Source organism: Carassius gibelio, chromosome B22 (genome assembly GCF_023724105.1).
Source record: "Carassius gibelio isolate Cgi1373 ecotype wild population from Czech Republic chromosome B22, carGib1.2-hapl.c, whole genome shotgun sequence".
Classification (NCBI taxonomy): domain Eukaryota; kingdom Metazoa; phylum Chordata; class Actinopteri; order Cypriniformes; family Cyprinidae; genus Carassius; species Carassius gibelio.
This window is the reverse complement of record NC_068417.1, coordinates 11,373,577-11,397,122: the sequence shown is the minus strand read 5'-3', so window position 1 is coordinate 11,397,122 and position 23,546 is coordinate 11,373,577. Positions and strand designations below refer to the sequence as shown.

Sequence of the window (23,546 nt, the reverse complement as noted above, 5' to 3'; positions counted from 1 at the left end):
CCTTCAACTCAAAAGTTAAGAATGTTATTAATGATATTGCTCCAATAATAGTCAGTAAGAAAACAAACAACATTTTGGAAGACATAGTGCAGCAACTAAAATCATCAACTTGCTATATTGACACACTTCCCACATCTTTTTTCAAAAGTGTGCTTAACTGTTTAGAACCAAATCTCTTTCTGGGACTTTTCCAAACTCCCTGAAAACTGCAGTTGTTAAGCCCCTCCTGAAAAAGAGCAATCTTGATAACACCATTTTGAGCAATTATAGACCAATATCTAATCTTCCTTTTAAAGGCAAAATTATAGAAAAGGTAGTTTTTAATCAGCTGAATAAATACTTAAACATCTGGTTTCAGACCGCATCACAGCACAGAGACAGCACTCATTAAGATAATAAATGATATTAACTTAAATTGTGACTCTGGCAATATATCAGTGCTGGTATTGCTAGATCTCAGTGCTGCGTTTGACACTGTCGATCATAACATACTACTAGAGAGACTGGAAAACTGGGTGGGGCTTTCTGGGATGGTACTCAAATGGTTCAGGTCATACTTAAAAAGGAGCGATCATTATGTGAGTCTAGGAGAGCATAAGTCTAAGTAGACATCCATGATATGTGGAGACCCACAAGGTTCAATTCTTGCACCGCTCTTGTTTAGCCTGTATATGCTTCCTCTAAGTAAAATAATGAGAAAGAACCTAATTGCCTATCACAGCTATGCTGATGATACCCAGATTTACCTAGCCCTATCTCCAAATGACTACAGCCCCATTGACTCCCTCTGCCAATGCATTGATGAAATTAATAGCTGGATGTGCCAGAACTTTCTTCAGTTAAACAAGGAAAAAACTGAAGTCATTGCATTTGGAAACAAAGATGAAGTTTTTAAGGTGAATGCATGCTTTGACTCTAGGGGTCTAACAACTAAAAATCAAGACAGGAAACGTGGTGTGATTCTGGAGACAGACCTTAGTTTCAGTAGTCATGTCAAAGCAGTAACTAAATCAGCATACTATCATTTAAAAAACATTGCAAGAATTAGATGTTTTGTTTCCAGCCAAGACTTGGAGAAACTTGTTAATGCTTTATCACCAGCAGGGTGGACTATTGTAATAGGCTCCACACCGGCCTTCCCAAAAAGAGCATTAGACAGCTGCAACTCATCCAGAACACTGCTGCCAGGATTCTGACTAGAACATCTGAGCATATCACACCAGTCCTCATTAACTTCCAGTTACATTTAAGATTGATTTTAAAGTACTTTTACTTGTCTAGAAGTCACTCAAAGACCTAGGACCAAAATACATTGCTTCCAGAATCAGCCTCCAGAAGAGATCAGATGTGCTGAAACACTAGTCACATTTAAATCTAGACTCAAAACTCATCTGTTTAGCTGTGCATTTATTGAATGAGCACTGTGCGATGTCCGACCTGATTGCACTGTATTTTATGTATTAACTGTAAGATCATTTTCTATTTCTAACTGTTTTAAATTCAAGTCAATTTTTAAATAATTTCCAAAGTTTTAAAATTGCTTGTTTTAGTTTTGTTCTTCATGATTATTTTACTTAATTTTATGTAAAGCACTTTGAATTACCATTTTGTTCGAAATTTGCTATATAAATAAACTTGCCTTGCCTTGCTACAGCAACCTCCCCCACCACACACACACACACACACACACACGCAAAATTGTAGAGGGCCTCGCACATCAACTTTGCACAGGGCCTCTCACCCTCCTTGCGACGGCTCTGCTGGGGCATATTTTAAACAAAAGGCAGTGGCTGCTGCAGTATTTGCCCCGTCTCTTTTGATGTTTTCTGGACACTCTCTGTAAGAAATATTTGAATAAGAAAATGTGTAAGTATAGGATATGATGCACTATAGTAATCACTGAATGTAATCATTAACTATTTATTTGCCTTCCACAGAATACATTTAGACCACTTACACTATTGATTTGGTTTCTTAGAAAAAAATAAAAATCTACCCTAGCTTTAAGAGCCATGAATGTAAATTACATGCTATAAGTCATCAAAATATATTTCAGCTTGTGATGCAATTGACAAACACTAAGCAGACAATCTAGCAAAAGAAAACCATGAAAACAAAGACACATTGCAGTATTTTTTTGCAGAGTGTCTTAAGGTAAATTAACATTTAATGTCTAATACATTAAATGCAAAAACAATTGTTAGAGAATGCAAAAACAATTGTTAGAGTTCTGAACAATAAAGATAGGCTGGCAACAGGAATGACCTGCCAATCAATAAGAAGTGTATATATGGAAGTTTGTGTGATTTCTGTGTGACAGATGAGTACCTACAATACGAGGTTACTGGTTTTCACTAAACCAACTAAAACAGAAACTAAACAACGCTGAATGTCACAATGATATTATGCTAATATTTGTATTATATGTTAATTTTGTTTTACCTGTGACAACAGTGTACAGATTGATCTTGGTGAAAGCAAGCTTCCCCTTCCCCCACTTCATACTGAAACAGGCCATGACCTCATTTTTCATCAACCTGTGGATACAAGAGTAATGCCCAAATAATTAATTATACATGACACATTATGAGGCAGGTGTTATAGTTTCTGTTACGTGTTCATCATATCTAGTATAATGCAGATATCATACAGGTCCTCCAGTTGGTACTAGATTAAAAGTCATAGGCTCACCCAAACTGGCAGGTTTTTATCTTATTGCAAAACAACTGATATTGTGCAATTTCAAAATGTAAAACCAACACTATTTCAACAACTTGGCCTGTAAATATTAATTTCATTCATTTTCTCCTTGCTAGCAACTGTAAAGTGCAAAATTATAGGATAACAGAAGAGCACACAAGAAAACCACAAGAATCAGATTAACTACCTTCAATCTATTAATATTTTAATCTAATTAATGTAATATATTAAAGCAGATTGTTCTAGCGGCTCTTTTATAAATGAACAAAAAAACATACCTTACAACAATATGGCTTCTTCAGAACATGGCAAAGAGATAAATGCAAAACAAAGCAAAAACAAAAGTTATAACCTCATATAGTATAGCCCCTAAATTCACACTATATTAAATACTATACCTTAGTGATAAACTTGAACCCCAAATATAAAACTAGAGCTTGTAGAAGAAAAGGCTGTTTTTGCTTAAAATAAATAAAAAAGGAGCCTCTTTACATCGTGTGTAGAAATCTGACAGCTAAAGGAGATCCAAAATTAATTAAACTTGTACAGCAGAATATTAAGTTACTATAAACACCTGTATAACTAATTCGCATGACACAATTGAAGAAAAAAAAAGCATTGAATCGTTAAATTATTCGAAACAATAATAATAATAATAATATAATAATTAAAAACATATGTCTCAAGTTTAAACTTTATTTGAACTGTTTTTCAGCGCTAACAGTTAGATGGCTTTAATGACTCAGGCGTTTTTATTTCAGGGATATAACAGTTAACGTTACCATTTTTTAATTAATTATCTCTACCCATCGTCTTGCAGCTAAAACACTTCGATGTATTTGATACGTATTACAAGTAATATCATTATATAGGGGGGCATAAACACTTTTACGTTATACATGATCTAATATCCAGATATACTCACCACAGTTTGAGCTGTAAGTGCACCGCAGGCCGCCTGATAAACTGATGCCTGCCGATCCAAAAAAGACCGCCAAGTATTCGCAAAATGGCGCAATAGCGCGATGTCACCGTGTTGCATTATGTTTGGGCGTGGGATTATGGGGGGAGGGGGGGTGGCAAAAAAAATAAAAAAAATACAAATAATAATCATAATAATAATAAAAATCCAAATAAAATAAACAATAATATACTTTAAATTAACTTGTATTATTCTGTAGTGCTTATTCACAAAATCCATACACAGAAAAAGTTGAAGCATATCCATCATTGATGGATGAGATCAACATTTAAATATGAAATTTGTAATTTTAAATTTTTAACTAGAATGTACTTTAAATATGAAAAATGCAAGTAAGAAGCAGCAATCAATCTGATCAATTATTTTATATATTTAAAAAAAAAACATATATAAGAACAGACTAAATTATAGCAAAGGAATTAGACATTTATATTGCATAATTATAAGACTGTACAATAAACAGTAATGCTTGCATTGTCTGCATGCACTCACTTTACTTTCCAACACAAAGATCAACAAGTTTATGTTTTGATAAACAATGTTTCCAGCCCAGAATTAAGTAAGCAATACTGTTTTGATCCTCCTAAATATGTCTTAACATGTTTGAGAGTGTTTGAATTGCATTATATTGCAAACAAGATTGTGTCACGGTCCAGCAACGAAAGAACAGGGTCTGGGTCCAAATGCAGGGAAGATTAACTTTAACCCTCTGGAGTCTAAGAACAAAAAAGCCAACACGGCAAAAACAAAACCAAGATGCAAAAAAACACAAGAACCAGTAACACTTACAAGACGTTGAGGTGACAAGGTGGGCGGGGTCAGAAAAGAGACAGGACAAAAGCACATGGCACCAAACAAACACAACACTCACAGAAGACTGTGACAGAAAGACATAAGACTGTGACAGAAAGACAGAAAACTGTGACAGATTGGATATCAATTTATATAAACTGTTATGGTTCATGAATGGTCATGGGTCAAATTAAAGTCATAACACTTTATTTTCATAGTCCCTTTTGAATATTCTATTGACAATATAAGTATTGCACTTACATGTCAACTAACTCTCATTATAGTACTAATAGACTGTCTGCTTAATTTCTAATTCTGATGCTCTCCGAGAATATGTTTGACTGACTACAAGTAACTTTGCAAGTACATCAACTTATTCTAACACTCTAATGAAAGCAGGTACAGTCGTGGCCCAAAATATTGGCACCCTTTGTAAAAGTGATCAAAGAAGGTTGTGAAAATTCATTGTTAATCCTTTTGATATTTTATTTAAAAAAATATTCACAAAAATGTATCCTTTCATTGGATAATAAGAAATGAAAAGTTTTTTCTCAAATGCTCATTGGACACAATTATTGGCCCCCCTAGAAATTTTTATGAGTAAAATATCTCTGAAGTATATTCCCATTGAAATTCACAATTTTGAGCACTCAAGCTTGATTATAAACATGAAATTATCCAGCTATGGCTATGGCTACCTGTTTCACAGAAATATAAAGAGGAGGGAAAACAAAGCCCAAATTCCCTTAATCATTCATCACAATGAAAAAAACCAAAGAATGTATTTCTGATGTGATAATTGAGATAATTGAGGTTAACAAATTGGTGAAGTGGCTTTAAGAAAAGAGCTAGAGCAGTGAAAATTCCCATTTCCACCATCAGGGCAATAATTAAGAATCTCCAATCAACATAAAATGTTACAAAACTGCTTGGAAGAGGACTTGTCTATATCGTCCTAATGTGTGGTGAGAAGGAGAGTTTGAGTAGCTAAAGACTCGCCAAAGGTCACAGCTGGAGAACTGCAGCAAATAGCAGAGTCTCTGGTTCAGAAAACCTTTTAAAAAAAGTCAAACAGAACCTACATCAACACATGTTGTTTGGGAGGGTTACAAGAAAAATTATCCTAGCTCATTCAAAAACAAACTAAAGCATAATTCAGTTATCAGCCAAGACTGGAACTTTAAATGTGAATGGCTTCTATGATCACATGAAACCAAAAAAATGAGATTTTTTTTAGCAGCAAACACTCAAGATGGGTTAGGTGAACACAGAGAGAAAAAAGTAACCCATGTGCACAATGAAATATACTGCTGTATTTGTTTTTTTCTGGGCCTATATTTCTGCTGGAGGCCCTAGACATCTTGTTTAGAAACATGGCATCATGGATTCTATCAAATACCAACAGATAAAAAATCAGTAAGTGACTGTTAGAAATCTTATAATGGTCCATGTTTTGATCTTTCAACCATACAATAATCCAAACACAAACCTCGAAAACAACACAGAAATGGGTCACTGAGCTCAAAACCAAGCTTCTGCTATAGCCATTCCAGTCCTCTGACCTGAACCTTACAGAACATGAGAGGAGTGAACTGAAGAAGCACCAACATGGAGCTGGGAATCTAAAGGGTCTGGAGTGATTCTGGATGAAAGAATGGTCTCGGATCTCTTGTCAGGTCTTCTCTAACCTCATCAGGCATTATAGAAAAAAAAATAGACCTGTTAATCTGGCAAATGGAGGTTTCAAAAAGTACTGAATAAAAGGGTGCCATTAATTGTGGCCAATGTGTATTAGAAAAAAAAAAAAATTATTTCATAATGATATTTCCCCCTGTTTTAAATTCTTATTATCCAATGAAAGGATACATTTTTGTGAAATTTTTATATAAAAGTGCAAAACGATTAAAGCAGATGAATTTTCAAACCCTTCTTTGATCATATTTACCAAGGGTGCTGATATTTTTGGCCATGACTGTAGGTGCAACAACGCAACAACATAAATTTCAAAAGGAACCATAACAATAAAGTGAAACCACTATATTAAATAACAATTAAAAAAAATAAAATAAATTGATGTTATAATTTGACGTTGTTTGGATGTTACCATTATGATGCCTTGAAAACACTGGATTATGGTTGCCATACCTGATGACTAAATATCAGTATTTGATGTCAATCTGACGTTGGTTTAAGAGGTTGACTCGACGTTGGATTTTGATTTGCTAATGCCACAACCTAAAACTAACTACAGATAAACATCAAATGATGTTTTAATTTGAAGTTGTGTGGACGTTGCCATTATGACGTCTAGAAAACGTTGGATTATGGTTGCCATACCTGACGACTTAATATCAGTATTTGATGTCAATGTGACGTTGGCCTGAGACGTTGGCTCGACGTTGGGTTTAGGTTAGTTAATGTCACAACCTAAAAACAAACTAAAGATCAAAGTCAAATGGCGTTATAATTTGACGTTGTTTCGACATTAACATTATGACGTCTTGAAGACGTTGGATTTTGGTTGCCATACCTGACGACTAAATATCAGTATTTGATGTCAATCTGATGTTGGCTTGAGACGCTGTCTTGATGTTGGATTTTGGTTAGTTAATGCCACAAACTAAAACTAACTACAGATCAACATCAAATGATGTTTTAATTTGACGTTGTGTGGACATTACCATTATGACGTCTAGAAGACATTGGATTATGGTTACCATACCTGACGACTAAACATCAGTCTTTGATGTCAATGTGACGTTGGCTTGAGACATTGGCTAGACGTTGGATTTTGGTTAGTTAATGCCACAACCTAAAACTAACTACAGATCAACGTCAAATAATGTTTTAATTTGACGTTGTTTGGACGTTGCCATTATGACGTCTAGAAAATGTTGGATTTTGGTTGTCATACCTGACGACTTAATATCAGTATTTGATGTCAGTGTGACGTTGGCTTGAGACGTTGGCTTGAGACGTTGGCTCGACGTTGGATTTTAGTTAGTTAATGCCACAACCTAAAACTAACTACAGATCAACGTCAAAGGATGTTTTAATTTGACATTGTTTGGACGTTGCCATTATGACGTCTAGACAACGTTGGATTATGGTTGCCATACCTGACGACTAAACATCAGTTTTTGATGTCAGTGTGACATTGGCTTGAGACGTTGGCTCGACGTTGGATTTTGGTTAGTTAATGCCACAACCTAAAACTAACTACAGATTAACGTCAAATGATGTTAGAATTTGACGTTGTTTGGACATTAACATTATGACTTTTGGTTGCCATACCTGGCGACTAAATATCAGTATTTGATGTCAATCTGACGTTGGCTTGAGACGTTGTCTTGACACTGCATTTTGGTTGGTTAATGCCACAACATAAAACTAACTACAGATCAACATCAAATGATGTTTTAATTTGACGTTGTGTGGACGTTGCCATTATGACGTCTAGAAAACGTTGGATTATGGTTGCCATACCTGACGACTTAATATCAGTTTTTGATGTCAATGTGACGTTGGCTTGAGACGTTGGCACGAAGGTGGATTTTGGTTAGTTAATGCCACAACCTAAAACTAACTACAGATCAACGTCAAATCATGTTTTAATTGGACGTTGTTGGGACGTTGTCATAATGACGTCTAGAAAAAATTGGATTATGGTTGCCATACCTGACGACTTAATATCAGTATTTGATGTCAATGTGACGTTGGCCTGAGACGTTGGCTCGATGTTGGGGACGTTGGCCTGAGACGTTGGCTCGATGTTGGGTTAAGGTTAGTTAATGTCACAACCTAAAAATGAACTAAAGATCAAAGTCAAATGACGTTACAATTTGACGTTGTTTGGACTTTAACATTATGACTTTTGGTTGCCATACCTGCCGACTTAATATCAGTATTTGATGTCAATGTGACGTTGGCCTGAGACGTTGGCTCAATGTTGGGTTTAGGTTAGTTAATGTCACAACCTAAAAACAAACTAAAGATCAAAGTTTAATGTTGTTTGGACGTTAACATTATGATGTCTTGAAGACGTTGGATTTTGGTTGCCATACCTGACGACTAAATATCAGTATTTGATGTCAATCTGACGTTGGCTTGAGACGTTGTCTTGACGCTGGATTTTGGTTAGTTAATGCCACAACTTAAAACTAACTACAGATCGACGTCAAATGATGTTTTAATTTGACGTTGTTTGGACGTTGCCATCATGACGTCTAGAAAACGTTGGATTTTGGTTACCATACCTGACAACTTACTATCAGTTTTTGATGTCAATGTGACGTTGGCTTAAGACATTGGCTAGACGTTGGATTTTGGTTAGTTAATGCCACAAACTAAAACTAACTACAGATCAACATCAAATGATGTTTTAATTGGACGTTGTGTGGACATTGCCATTATGACATCTAGAAAACGTTGGATTATGGTTGCCATACCTGACGACTAAATATCAGTATTTGATGTCAATGTGACGTTGGCCTGAGACGTTGGCTTGACGTTGGGTTTAGGTTAGTTAATATCACAACACAACCTAAAAACAAAGTAAAGATCAAAGTCAAATGATGTTTTAATTTTACGTTGTTTGGACGTTAACATTATGATGCTTTGTAGACATTGGATTTTGGTTGCCATACCTGACGACTAAATATCAGTATTTGATGTCAATGTGACGTTGGCTTAAGACATTGGCTAGACGTTGGATTTTGGTTAGTTAATGCCACAAACTAAAACTAACTACAGATCAACATCAAATGATGTTTTAATTGGACGTTGTGTGGACGTTGCCATTATGACATCTAGAAAACGTTGGATTATGGTTGCCATACCTGACGACTAAATATCAGTATTTGATGTCAATGTGACGTTGGCCTGAGACGTTGGCTTGACGTTGGGTTTAGGTTAGTTAATATCACAACACAACCTAAAAACAAACTAAAGATCAAAGTCAAATGATGTTTTAATTTTACGTTGTTTGGATGTTAACATTATGATGCTTTGTAGACATTGGATTTTGGTTGCCATACCTGACGACTAAATATCAGTATTTGATGTCAATCTGATGTTGGCTTAAGATATTGTCTTGATGTTGGATATTGGTTAGTTAATGCAACAACCTAAAACGAACTACAAATCAACATCAAATTATGTTATAATTTGACGTTTTGTGGACGTTGCCATTTTGACGTCTAGAAAACATTGGATTATGGTTGCCATACCTGATGACTAAATATCAATATTTGATGTCAATGTGACGTTGGCCTGAGACGTTTGCTTGATGTTGGGTTTAGGTTAGTTAATTTCACAACCTAAAATAAACTAAAGATGAAAGTCAAATTACGTTATAATTTAACGTTGTTTGGACGTTAACATTATGATGTCTTGAAGACGTTGGATTTTGGTTGCCATACCTGACATCTTAATATCAGTATTTGATGTCAGTGTGACGTTGGCTTGAGACGTTGGCTCGACGTTGGATTTTGGTTAGTTAATGCCACAACCTAAAACTAACTACAGATCAACGTAAAATGATGTTTTAATTTGACGTTGTTTGGACGTTGCCATTATGACGTCTAGAAAACGTTGGATTATGGTTGCCATACCTGACGACTTAATATCAGTTTTTGATGTCAGTGTGACGTTGCCTTGAGACATTGGCTCGACGTTGGATTTTGGTTAGTTAATGCCACAACCTAAAACTAACTAAAGATCAACATCAAATGATGTTTTAATTTGACATTGTTTGGACGTTGCCATTATGACGTCTAGAAATCGTTGGATTTTGGTTGCCATACTTGACGACTTAAGATCAGTATTTGATGTCAGTGTGACATTGGCTTGAGACGTTGGCTCGACATTGGATTTTGGTTAGTTAATGCCACAACCTAAAACTAACTACAAATCAACGTCAAATGATGTTTTAATTTGACGTTGTATGGACGTTGCCATTATGACGTCTAGAAAACATTGGATTATGGTTGCCATACCTGACGACTAAACATCAGTATTTGATGTCAATGTGACGTTGGCTTGAGACGTTGGCTCGACGTTGGGTTTAGGTTAGTTAATGCCACAACCTAAAACTAACTACAGATCAACGTAAAATGATGTTTTAATTTGACGTTGTTTGGACGTTGCCATTATGACGTCTAGATAACGTTGGATTTTGGTTGCCATACCTGACATCTTAATATCAGTATTTGATGTCAGTGTGACGTTGGCTTGAGACGTTGGCTCGACGTTGGATTTTGGTTAGTTAATGCCACAACCTAAAACTAACTACAGATCAACGTCAAATGATGTTTTAATTTGACGTTGTTTGGACGTTGCCAATATGACTGCTAGAAAACGTTGGATTTTGGTTGCCATACCTGACGACTAAACATCAGTTTTTGATGTCAATGTGACATTGGCTTAAGACGTTGGCTTGACGTTGGATTTTGGTTAGTTAATGCCACAACCTAAAACTAACTACAGATCAACGTCAAATGATGTTTTAATTTGACGTTGTTTGGATGTTGGCATTATGACGTCTAAAAAACGTTGGATTTTGGTTGGTTAATGCCACAACCTAAAACTAACTACAGATCAACGTCAAATGATGTTTTAATTTGACGTTTTTTCGATGTTGCTATTATGACGTCTAGAAAACGTTGGATTATGGTTGCCATACCTGACGACTAAACATCAGTATTTGATGTCAATGTGACGTTGGCTCGACGTTGGGTTTAGGTTAGTTAATGCCACAACCTAAAAAAAACAACAGATCAACGTCAAATGATGTTTTAATTTGACGTTGTTTGGACGTTGCCATTATGACGTCTAGATAACGTTGGATTTTGGTTGCCATACCTGACATCTTAATATCAGTATTTGATGTCAGTGTGACGTTGGCTTGAGACGTTAACTCGACGTTGGATTTTGGTTAGTTAATGCAACAACCTAAAACTAACTACAGATCAACGTCAAATGATGTTTTAATTTGACGTTGTTTGGACGTTGCCATTATGACGTCTAGAAAACGTTGGATTATGGTTGCCATACCTGACGACTAAACATCAGTATTTGATGTCAATGTGACGTTGGCTTGAGACGTTGGCTCGACGTTGGGTTTAGGTTAGTTAATGCCACAACCTAAAACTAACTACAGATCAACGTCAAATGATGTTTTATTTTGACGTTGTTTGGACGTTGCCATTATGACGTCTAGAAAATGTTGGATTTTGGTTGCCATACCTGACGCGTAAACATCAGTTTTTGATGTCAATGTGACATTGGCTTAAGACGTTGGCTTGACGTTGGATTTTGGTAAGTTAATGCCACAACCTAAAACTAACTACAGATCAACGTCAAATGATGTCTTAATTTGACGTTGTTTCGACGTTGCCGTTATGACGTCTAGAAAACGTTGGATTATGGTTGCCATACCTGACGACTTAAGATCAGTATTTGATGTCAGTGTGACATTGGCTTGAGACGTTGGCTCGACGTTGGATTTTGGTTAGTTAATGCCACAACCTAAAACTAACTACAAATCAACGTCAAATGATGTTTTAATTTGACGTTGTTTGGACGTTGCCATTATGACGTCTAGAAAACGTTGGATTATGGTTGCCATACCTGACGACTAAACATCAGTATTTGATGTCAATGTGACGTTGGCTTGAGACGTTGGCTCGACGTTGGGTTTAGGTTAGTTAATGCCACAACCTAAAAAAAACTACAGATCAACGTCAAATGATGTTTTAATTTGATGTTGTTTGGACGTTGCCATTATGACGTCTAGATAACGTTGGATTTTGGTTGCCATACCTGACATCTTAATATCAGTATTTGATGTCAGTGTGACGTTGGCTTGAGACGTTAACTCGACGTTGGATTTTGGTTAGTTAATGCCACAACCTAAAACTAACTACAAATCAACGTCAAATGATGTTTTAATTTGACGTTGTTTGGACGTTGCCATTATGACTGCTAGAAAACGTTGGATTTTGGTTGCCATAACTGACGACTAAACATCAGTTTTTGATGTCAATGTGACATTGGCTTAAGACGTTGGCTTGACGTTGGATTTTGGTTAGTTAATGCCACAACCTAAAACTAACTACAGATCAACGTCAAATGATGTTTTAATTTGACGTTGTTTGGATGTTGGCATTATGACGTCTAAAAAACGTTGGATTTTGGTTGGTTAATGCCACAACCTAAAACTAACTACAGATCAACGTCAAATGATGTTTTAATTTGACGTTTTTTCGATGTTGCCATTATGACGTCTAGAAAACGTTGGATTATGGTTGCCATACCTGACGACTAAACATCAGTATTTGATGTCAATGTGACGTTGGCTCGACGTTGGGTTTAGGTTAGTTAATGCCACAACCTAAAAAAAACAACAGATCAACGTCAAATGATGTTTTAATTTGACGTTGTTTGGACGTTGCCATTATGACGTCTAGATAACGTTGGATTTTGGTTGCCATGCCTGACATCTTAATATCAGTATTTGATGTCAGTGTGACGTTGGCTTGAGACGTTAACTCGACGTTGGATTTTGGTTAGTTAATGCAACAACCTAAAACTAACTACAGATCAACGTCAAATGATGTTTTAATTTGACGTTGTTTGGACGTTGCCATTATGACGTCTAGAAAACGTTGGATTATGGTTGCCATACCTGACGACTAAACATCAGTATTTGATGTCAATGTGACGTTGGCTTGAGACGTTGGCTCGACGTTGGGTTTAGGTTAGTTAATGCCACAACCTAAAACTAACTACAGATCAACGTCAAATGATGTTTTATTTTGACGTTGTTTGGACGTTGCCATTATGACGTCTAGAAAATGTTGGATTTTGGTTGCCATACCTGACGCGTAAACATCAGTTTTTGATGTCAATGTGACATTGGCTTAAGACGTTGGCTTGACGTTGGATTTTGGTAAGTTAATGCCACAACCTAAAACTAACTACAGATCAACGTCAAATGATGTCTTAATTTGACGTTGTTTCGACGTTGCCGTTATGACGTCTAGAAAACGTTGGATTATGGTTGCCATACCTGACGACTTAAGATCAGTATTTGATGTCAGTGTGACATTGGCTTGAGACGTTGGCTCGACGTTGGATTTTGGTTAGTTAATGCCACAACCTAAAACTAACTACAAATCAACGTCAAATGATGTTTTAATTTGACGTTGTTTGGACGTTGCCATTATGACGTCTAGAAAACGTTGGATTATGGTTGCCATACCTGACGACTAAACATCAGTATTTGATGTCAATGTGACGTTGGCTTGAGACGTTGGCTCGACGTTGGGTTTAGGTTAGTTAATGCCACAACCTAAAAAAAACTACAGATCAACGTCAAATGATGTTTTAATTTGATGTTGTTTGGACGTTGCCATTATGACGTCTAGATAACGTTGGATTTTGGTTGCCATACCTGACATCTTAATATCAGTATTTGATGTCAGTGTGACGTTGGCTTGAGACATTAACTCGACGTTGGATTTTGGTTAGTTAATGCCACAACCTAAAACTAACTACAAATCAACGTCAAATGATGTTTTAATTTGACGTTGTTTGGACGTTGCCATTATGACGTCTAGAAAACGTTGGATTATGGTTGCCATACCTGACGACTAAACATCAGTATTTGATGTCAATGTGACGTTGGCTTGAGACGTTGGCTCGACGTTGGGTTTAGGTTAGTTAATGCCACAACCTAAAACTAACTACAAATCAACGTCAAATGATGTTTTAATTTGACGTTGTTTCGACGTTGCCGTTATGACGTCTAGAAAACGTTGGATTTTGGTTGCCATACCTGACATCTTAATATCAGTATTTGATGTCAGTGTGACGTTGGCTTGAGACGTTGGCTCGACGTTGGATTTTGGTTAGTTAATGCCACAACCTAAAACTAACTACAGATCAACGTCAAATTGATGTTTTAATTTGACGTTGTTTCGACGTTCCCGTTATGACGTCTAGAAAACGTTGGATTTTGGTTGCCATACCTGACGACTTAAGATCAGTATTTGATGTCAGTGTGACATTGGCTTGAGACGTTGGCTCGACGTTGGATTTTGGTTAGTTAATGCCACAACCTAAAACTAACTACAGATCAACGTCAAATGATGTTTTAATTTGACGTTGTTTGGACGTTGCCATTATGACGTCTAGAAAACGTTGGATTATGGTTGCAATACCTGACGACTAAACATCAGTTTTTGATGTCAGTGTGACATTGGCTTGAGACGTTGGCCCGACGTTGGATTTTGGTTAGTTAATGCTACAACCAAAACTAACTACAGATCAACGTCAAATGATGTTTTAATTTGACGTTGTTTGGACGTTGCCATTAGGACGTCTAGAAAACGTTGGATTTTGGTTGCCATACCTGACGACTTAATATCAGTATTTGATGTCAATGTGACGTTGGCTTGAGACGTTGGCTCGACGTTGGATTTTAGTTAGTTAATGCCACAACCTAAAACTAACTACAGATCAACGTCAAATGATGTTTTAATTTGACGTTGTTTCGACGTTGCCGTTATGACGTCTAGAAAACGTTGGATTTTGGTTGCCATACCTGACGACTTAAGATCAGTATTTGATGTCAGTGTGACATTGGCTTGAGACGTTGGCTCGACGTTGGATTTTGGTTAGTTAATGCCACAACCTAAAACTAACTACAGATCAACGTCAAATTATGTTTTAATTTGACGTTGTTTGGACGTTGCAATTATGACGTCTAGAAAACGTTGGATTATGGTTGCCATACCTGACGACTAAACATCAGTTTTTGATGTCAGTGTGACATTGGCTTGAGACGTTGGCTCGACGTTGGATTTTGGTTAGTTAATGCCACAACCAAAACTAACTACAGATCAACGTCAAATGATGTTTTAATTTGACGTTGTTTGGACGTTGCCATTAGGACGTCTAGAAAACGTTGGATTTTGGTTGCCATACCTGACGACTTAATATCAGTATTTGATGTCAATGTGACGTTGGCTTGAGACGTTGGCTCGACGTTGGGTTTAGGTTAGTTAATGTCACAACCTAAAACAAACTACAGATCAACGTCAAATGATGTTTTAATTTGACGTTGTTTGGACGTTGCCATTATGACGTCTAGAAAACGTTGGATTTTGGTTGCCATACCTGACGACTTAAGATCAGTATTTGATGTCAGTGTGACATTGGCTTGAGACGTTGGCTCGACGTTGGATTTTGGTTAGTTAATGCCACAACCTAAAACTAACTACAGATCAACGTCAAATGATGTTTTAATTTGACGTTGTTTGGACGTTGCCATTATGACGTCTAGAAAACGTTGGATTATGGTTGCAATACCTGACGACTAAACATCAGTTTTTGATGTCAGTGTGACATTGGCTTGAGACGTTGGCCCGACGTTGGATTTTGGTTAGTTAATGCTACAACCAAAACTAACTACAGATCAACGTCAAATGATGTTTTAATTTGACGTTGTTTGGACGTTGCCATTAGGACGTCTAGAAAACGTTGGATTTTGGTTGCCATACCTGATGACTTAATATCAGTATTTGATGTCAATGTGACGTTGGCTTGAGACGTTGGCTCGACGTTGGATTTTAGTTAGTTAATGCCACAACCTAAAACTAACTACAGATCAACGTCAAATTATGTTTTAATTTGACGTTGTTTCGACGTTGCCGTTATGACGTCTAGAAAACGTTGGATTTTGGTTGCCATACCTGACGACTTAAGATCAGTTTTTGATGTCAGTGTGACATTGGCTTGAGACGTTGGCTCGACGTTGGATTTTGGTTAGTTAATGCCACAACCTAAAACTAACTACAGATCAACGTCAAATTATGTTTTAATTTGACGTTGTTTGGACGTTGCAATTATGACGTCTAGAAAACGTTGGATTATGGTTGCCATACCTGACGACTAAACATCAGTTTTTGATGTCAGTGTGACATTGGCTTGAGACGTTGGCTCGACGTTGGATTTTGGTTAGTTAATGCCACAACCAAAACTAACTACAGATCAACGTCAAATGATGTTTTAATTTGACGTTGTTTGGACGTTGCCATTAGGACGTCTAGAAAACGTTGGATTTTGGTTGCCATACCTGACGACTTAATATCAGTATTTGATGTCAATGTGACGTTGGCTTGAGACGTTGGCTCGACGTTGGGTTTAGGTTAGTTAATGTCACAACCTAAAACAAACTACAGATCAACGTCAAATGATGTTTTAATTTGACGTTGTTTGGACGTTGCCATTATGACGTCTAGGTAACGTTGGATTTTGGTTGCCATACCTGACGACTAAATATCAGTACTCGATGTCAATGTGACGTTGGCTTGAGACGTTGGCTAGACGTTGGATTTTGGTTATTTTATAACACAACCTAAAAACAACCTAATATCATCGTCAGATGATGTTGGTCTTGGACGTCAATTTAACGTTGTCATTAGACGTTGGCTTGACATTGAATTTTGGTTACCTGACGTCGCGACCTAAATCTAATCTAATATTAACGTCATATGACGTTGTGTGCCTGCTGGGAACTCACTAGGTGGCCTATATAAGCAGTCTGTTCATACTATCTCATTGTGGAGTCTTGTATGAGTAAGAACTGCGGCAAAATATGCTCTCACATTTCGTACTCTTGCTGCTCAGACTTCATGGATCGATGACGTTGAAAGTACTGTTTAGAAGCGGATTAAGTCATGAACTACAGTCTGAGCTGGCCTGCTGTGATGAGGGGAGAAATTTGAATCAATTTATCGACTTCGCCATCCAGATTGACACCAAACACTCAGGCTTTTGAACAGCTTAAGCAGCGATTTGTCACCGCCCCCAATCTACATCATCCTAACCCCGAATTCCCCTTCATAGTGGAAGTGGATGCTTCTAATACTTTCTTGGGTGCTGTTCTGTCCCAAAGGCAAGGTTCACCTCCTAAACTATACCCTTGTGCGTTCTATTCCAGGAAATTAAGCGCAGCAGAGAGGAAATGTGATGTCGGAAATAGGAAACTCTTAGCCATGAAGGCAGCTTTTGAAGAGTGGCATCACTGGTTAGAAGGGTCTACACATCCATTCACAGTGTTGACCGACCATAAGAACCTGGAATACCTGAAAACCGCCAAGAGACTCAACCCCAAGCAAGCTTGTTGGTCACTTTCCTTCACTCATTTAGATTTTGTAGTCACCTATCATCCTGGATCCAAGAACACCAAAGCTGATGCCCATCCAGACAGTATGAACTCGACCAATCACAACAACTTCCTGAAACAGTCCTGTCCCCCGATCTCATTGTCGCTCCTGTCCAGTGGGATATCATTACGGAAGTTGAACAACCCAATGCCCAGTCTGAAGTACCAGTTGAATGTCCCCCTAAAAAGATCTTTGTGCCTGAAATCCTCCGAAACAGAGTCCTAGAACATGTTCATTCTCTGCCCAGTTCCGGTCATCCTGGTATTAACGCCACTATCTATCTCCTACAAAACCGCTTTTGGTGGTCCTCCCTGTCTAAAGATACCATCACATTTGTCCACCAATGTCAAACCTGCAATATTCAAAAACCATCATGTCAACTACCAGCCGGCCTGCTCCAACCTCTTCTGATTCCACAAATTCCCTGGCCACATATCAAAATTGACTTTGTCACTGATCTACCAGCCTCCAACGGTCACACAACCATCCTCACCATCATCAGTAGATTCTCTTAAGCCTGCCACCTCATACCACTCCCCAAACTTCATACCGCTTTACAGACAGGTGAACATCTTTGCAACCAGGTTCAGATTCTACAGGCTACCAGAGGATATAGTTTTGGATAGAGGTCCCTAGTTTACTTCACAGGTCTGGTCAGCCTTCATTAGGATGCTTGATGTAAATGTGAGCCTAATGTCTGGTTATCATCCTCAATCAAATGGTCAAACCGAAAGATTAAACCAAGAACTCGCTCGTTTCCTGCGATCTTACTGCAGTCAACATCAGAACGATTGGAGTCGTTACCTTATGTGGCCAGAGTATGCTCAGAATTTGCTTTGAAAAACCTCCACTGGTCAAACTCCCTTTCAATGCATCCTTGGATTTCAACCACCCCTCTTCCCCTGGTCTGGAGAACGCACTAATGTCCCGGCAGTCAATAAATGGTTACACAGAAGTGAGGAGACCTGGAATCAGGCTCATGCTCACCTCCAGCATGCCATCCATCAACAGAGAGAACAGGCTCATCATCACCATCGTCCTGGTCCAGAGTACGGTCCTGGTCAGTGGGTATGGCTATCCACTAGAGACTCAAGTCTTTGGCTGCCCTGCATGAAACTCAGTGCTAGGTACATGGGTCCATTTCAGATTATTAGACAAATCACACCTGATTCTTTCTGCCTTGCCCAGACTAATCATTATCATATTTCCCAACGTTCCATGTATCTGTACTCAAACCCACTGGTGGTCTGAATGAGGAGGGAGAGTAGGTGTCCAGTGACCAGGGTCCCCTGCCCATCATGGTAGATGGAGAGGAGGCGTACCAAGTTTGAGAACTGCTTAACTCCAGGCGCTGGGGGAGAATTTTCCAGTATTTGGTCGACTGGGAGGGGTAAGGTCCAGAGGAGCGTTCCTGGGTTAATGCAGATGACATTCTTGCACCCAACCTTGTGGAAGAGTTCCACTGCTCCCATCCGGATAGTCTGGCCCCCTGACCATGTGGGAGACCCCAGCGTTGCCCGTATCCCGCGCCAGGAGCTGCTTACAGGGAGGGGACTCTGTCACAGTGTCAAATGTAATACATTTTTGTTCAGTAATACAGGCGCTGGTCATATAATTAGAATATCATCAAAAAGTTGATTTATTTCATTAATTTCATTCAAAAAGTGAAACTTGTATATTACATTCATTCATTACACACAGTATCTCAGAAAATTTGAATATAAATTAAGACCAATACTAAGAAATAATTTTTAGAAATCTTGGCCAACTAAAAAGTATAAAAATGAAAAGTATTAGCATGTACAGCACTCAATACTTAGTTGGGGGCTTCTTTTGCCTGAATTACTGCAGCAATGCTGTGTGGCATGGAGTCGATCAGTCTGTGGCACTGCTCAGGTGTTATGAGAGCCCAGGTTGCTCTGATAGTGGCCTTCAGCTCTTCTGCATTGTTGGGTCTGGCATATCGCATCTTCCTCTTAACAATACCCCATAGATTTTCTATGGGGTTAAGGTCAGGCGAGTTTGCTGGCCAATTAAGAACAGGGATACCATGGTCCTTAAACCAGGTACTGGTAGCTTGGCACTGTGTGCAGGTGCCAAGTCCTGTTGGAAAATGAAATCTGCATCTCAATAAAGTTGGTCAGCAGCAGGAAGCATGAAGTGCTCTAAAACTTCCTGGTATACGATTTTGTTGACCTTGGACCTCAGAAAACACAGTGGACCAACACCAGCAGATGACATGGCACCGAAAACCAACACTGACTGTGGAAACTTTACACTGGACCTCAAGCAACATGGATTGTGTGCCTCTCCTCTCTTCCTCCAGACTCTGGGACCCTGGTTTCCAAAGGAAATGCAAAATTTACTTTCACCAGAGCACATAACTTTGGACTACTCAGCAACAGTCCAGTCCTTTTTGAAGTGAGACGCTTCTGACGCTGTCTGTTGTTCAGAGTGGCTTGACACAAGGAATCCGAAAGCTGAAACCCATGTCTTGCATACGTCTGTGTGTAGTGATTCTTGAAGCACTGACTCCAGCTGCAGTCCACTCTTTGTGAATTTCCCCCACATTTTTGAATGGGTTTTGTTTCACAATCCTCTCCAGGATGCGGTTATCCCTATTGCTTGTACAGTTTTTTCTATCACATCTTTTCCTTCCCTTCGCCTCTCTATTAATGTGTTTGGACACAGAGCTCTGTGAACAGCCAGCCTCTTTTGCAATGACCTTTTGTGTCTTGCCCTCCTTGTGCAAGGTGTCAATGGTCGTCTTTTGGACAACTGTCAAGTCAGCCATCTTCCCCATGATTCTGTAGCCTACAGAACTAGACTGAGAGACCATTTAAAGGCCTTTGCAGTTGTTTTGAGTTAATTAACTGATTAGAGTGTGGCACCAGGTGTCTTCAATATTGAACCTTTTCACAATATTCTAATTTTACTGAATTTGGGATTTTCCTTAGTTGTCAGTTATAAACATCAAAATTAAAAGAAGTAAACATTTGAAATATATCAGTCTGTGTGTAATGAATAAACATACAAGTTTCACTTTTTGAATGGAATTAGTGAAATAAATCAACTTTTTGATGATATTGTAATTATATGACCAGCTTTTAATATAAGCTATTTTTTTTCCATTCCATTTTTCCCATTTTTTAAGTGAGAATTGTGCAATTTGGTGGCAAATAAAAATAAAAACTTGTGTAATGTCATGTAACCCACTGTAAAGCTCCCTATTGTCACCGTGTCGAACTCCATGGTTCCCTCTTCTGACCATCAGAGGGCTCCCTCACCCAAATATTGACTCTTAGACTCTCACATTACATTTCCCATCAGCCCCGTATCTAGCAATGATCACTCAGCCCAGCTGTAGCCCATTAGGTGGCCTATATAAGCAGTCTGTTCCTACCATCTCATTGCGAAGTCTTGTATTACTGTGGTTTGCATTTCTGAGTGGTTTCCTACTCTCTGCAGCCTGCCCTGACTTTATGCCCGATTACTGATGATGATTGTGTTTGCTCTCTGTCACTGTATTTGCTGGAGTTTGACCATTGCTTGTTTGACCATGATTCTAATAAAGCCTGCTTATAGATCCCACTTCGAGTGATGCCACGTTACACCTATATTCTAGGCTTTTGGATTCCAGTTGTTTTTAGACATAATTTCTTCATTTTATTAGGTTTTACATTTAGATATACAGTATATGTATAGATATTCTAAAAGACTATTTTTTGTCAGGGTTTAGATATTTTTGGTTAGATAAATATCAGGTTTTGCATTATGATTACAATGTAATATTCTGGAAAGCATTTTTGTTACTCTGATATCAGGAACACCTGTTAGGCTAAAATAAGAAAAACACAATAATTATCAAACAGTAATTTGTTTGATTTGCTTTATTTTATTTATAACCATAAGTAAATATAGTTGTAACTATTATTGCTACACATTGCTGCACATGCAACCAATAGTCATTCAGTGTCTTGAGAATTTATTTATTTATTTATTTATTTAATTTGACATATTCTAAAAACAAATTGTTCTGATGATGCTAGGATTTTTTAAATTTATATATATATATATATATATATATATATATATATATATATATATATATATATATATATTTTATTTTATTTTATTTTATTTTTTTTCTGTCAAAAATGAGCAAAGGGACGATTAGCACATGCTTTATTTCCTGAGCCAATAGATACCACTAGCGATCAAATATGTTTTTCTGTTACAAAAATAGAAATTATGAAGTTAAATCAATTTTTAATTAAAAATTTTATTTCTTTGCCACCTGTAAATTCATATTTTACTGGAATAATTTATATAAAAATCTGAACTGGGGGAAAAAATATGGTCTTTGCAACAAAAATATTTCCTCACTAATAAAGTAAAAGAAGTATCTTTCAAATTAAATAACAAATTTTACCCCATTAAACATTTTATGAAGAAATATAAGACTAATATTGACAGTAGATGTTCACGTTGCCAGTTTCACACAGGAACTGTGTTTCATTTATTGTGGACTTGAGTGAACTGAACAACTATGGGAAAATATTGGCTCATTTATTATTCAGCAAGATGTATCCATAACTTTTAAAGACAATATTTTAGAACATTATAAATCTATCTCCACTAAAACATTGCTTGTTTTGTTATAAACTTAAATCCACAAATGTAAGTTTTCCAACAACAAACCACATTTTCTTTTCTTTTCTTTTTTCTTTTCTTTTCTTTTCTTTTCTTTTCTTTTCTTTTCTTTTCTTTTCTTTTCTTTGCTTTTCTTTTCTTTTCTTTTCTTTTTGAAAGACTTTACCAATTATCTAAACACCATTTTATTGTCAATAAAAGAAAAAAAATAATAATTTGGGATGTATTTTTATTATTATTATTAATGGTTAAATGTCTTACCCTCAAGTTCTGATGTTTTGTCTTCTATCGTCTATCCTTTCCTACTTTTTCCTGTTACAGTTTTTAAATAAATTGCTAATACTTATTTGTTTTCAGTTGACAGTTGATAATTTTGTATTACTTACAACACATTTTTTTAAAATATGTCAACTCTATATTTTTTTCTTGCATTAATAAAAAAGTCTCGAAAATATGTCCTTTTGTGCTCCACAGAACATAAAATATAAATAAAATAATAATAATTCTACATAATTTCTGACACCTTAAGTTCTCTTGGTAAAATCAAGAAATTAATTCAGTGAATATGTGCACAAGTGCTGCTGTACCTGGACAGGGTTAACAGTGCTGACTGATGTCCAGATGTGTGGTCTGGTTTGTGATGGGATTGTTGATCACACAGCTGTAGCTGTTTTTCTCCTGATATTCCACCTCCAGAGGTAGAGAGAGACTGATGCTGAGATCAGACACACTGATGCTGGACAATAAACTGTTTCCTTTGTACCAGGAGAGAGTCACATGACTCACATTCACCACTGAACACAACAATGAACAATATGACGATAATGATAATGAAGAAAAGTTTGAAGAGTTGCTGCTGATGACAGGAACAGGCAGTTGAACTGAAAACATGAAAAAATAATAGATGATTAAGTGTTTTTTTTTCAGCATCAGTCTCATGACAGTGATATTCATTCCTCTGTCTTTACATTTATAAAAGATTATTGTTTACATATATGAACAAATATCAGACAGGAAAATTATGCTTAATTAAAGTTATCTAGTTATTTTAAAGGGGTGCTATTATGCTTTTTCACTTTTTCAAATTTAGTTAGTCTATAATGTTGCTGTTTGAGCATAAAAATGTCTGCAAAGTTACAAAGCCAGTCTAATTGAAAAGGAGATATTTTATTTAACAGAAATCACTT

At 37.1% G+C, this 23,546-nt stretch overlaps 1 protein-coding gene and 1 long non-coding RNA gene across 3 annotated transcripts in view; both read right to left on the bottom strand.

Moving 5' to 3' along the window:
• Window positions 1-23,546, bottom strand: part of LOC127987105 (SLAM family member 9-like) — a 64,146-nt gene that overhangs the window by 34,520 nt on the left and 6,080 nt on the right. Inside the window, exon 3 of one of the 2 annotated variants that reach the window (XM_052589400.1) lies at window positions 22,947-23,240. The exons of the other annotated variant lie outside the window; for it this stretch is intronic. Within the exon in view, the coding sequence (XP_052445360.1) occupies window positions 22,957-23,240 (284 nt within the window). The 3' untranslated portion in view covers window positions 22,947-22,956. The remainder of the gene's footprint in view (window positions 1-22,946; window positions 23,241-23,546) is intronic. 2 annotated transcript variants of the gene reach the window in all.
• LOC127987145 (uncharacterized) lies at window positions 1,197-3,688 on the bottom strand. The gene is made up of 4 exons (XR_008161058.1): window positions 3,626-3,688; window positions 2,979-2,996; window positions 2,443-2,537; window positions 1,197-1,837 (listed from the first exon to the last, which is right to left on the bottom strand). It is a non-coding gene; the product is annotated as an uncharacterized LOC127987145 (long non-coding RNA).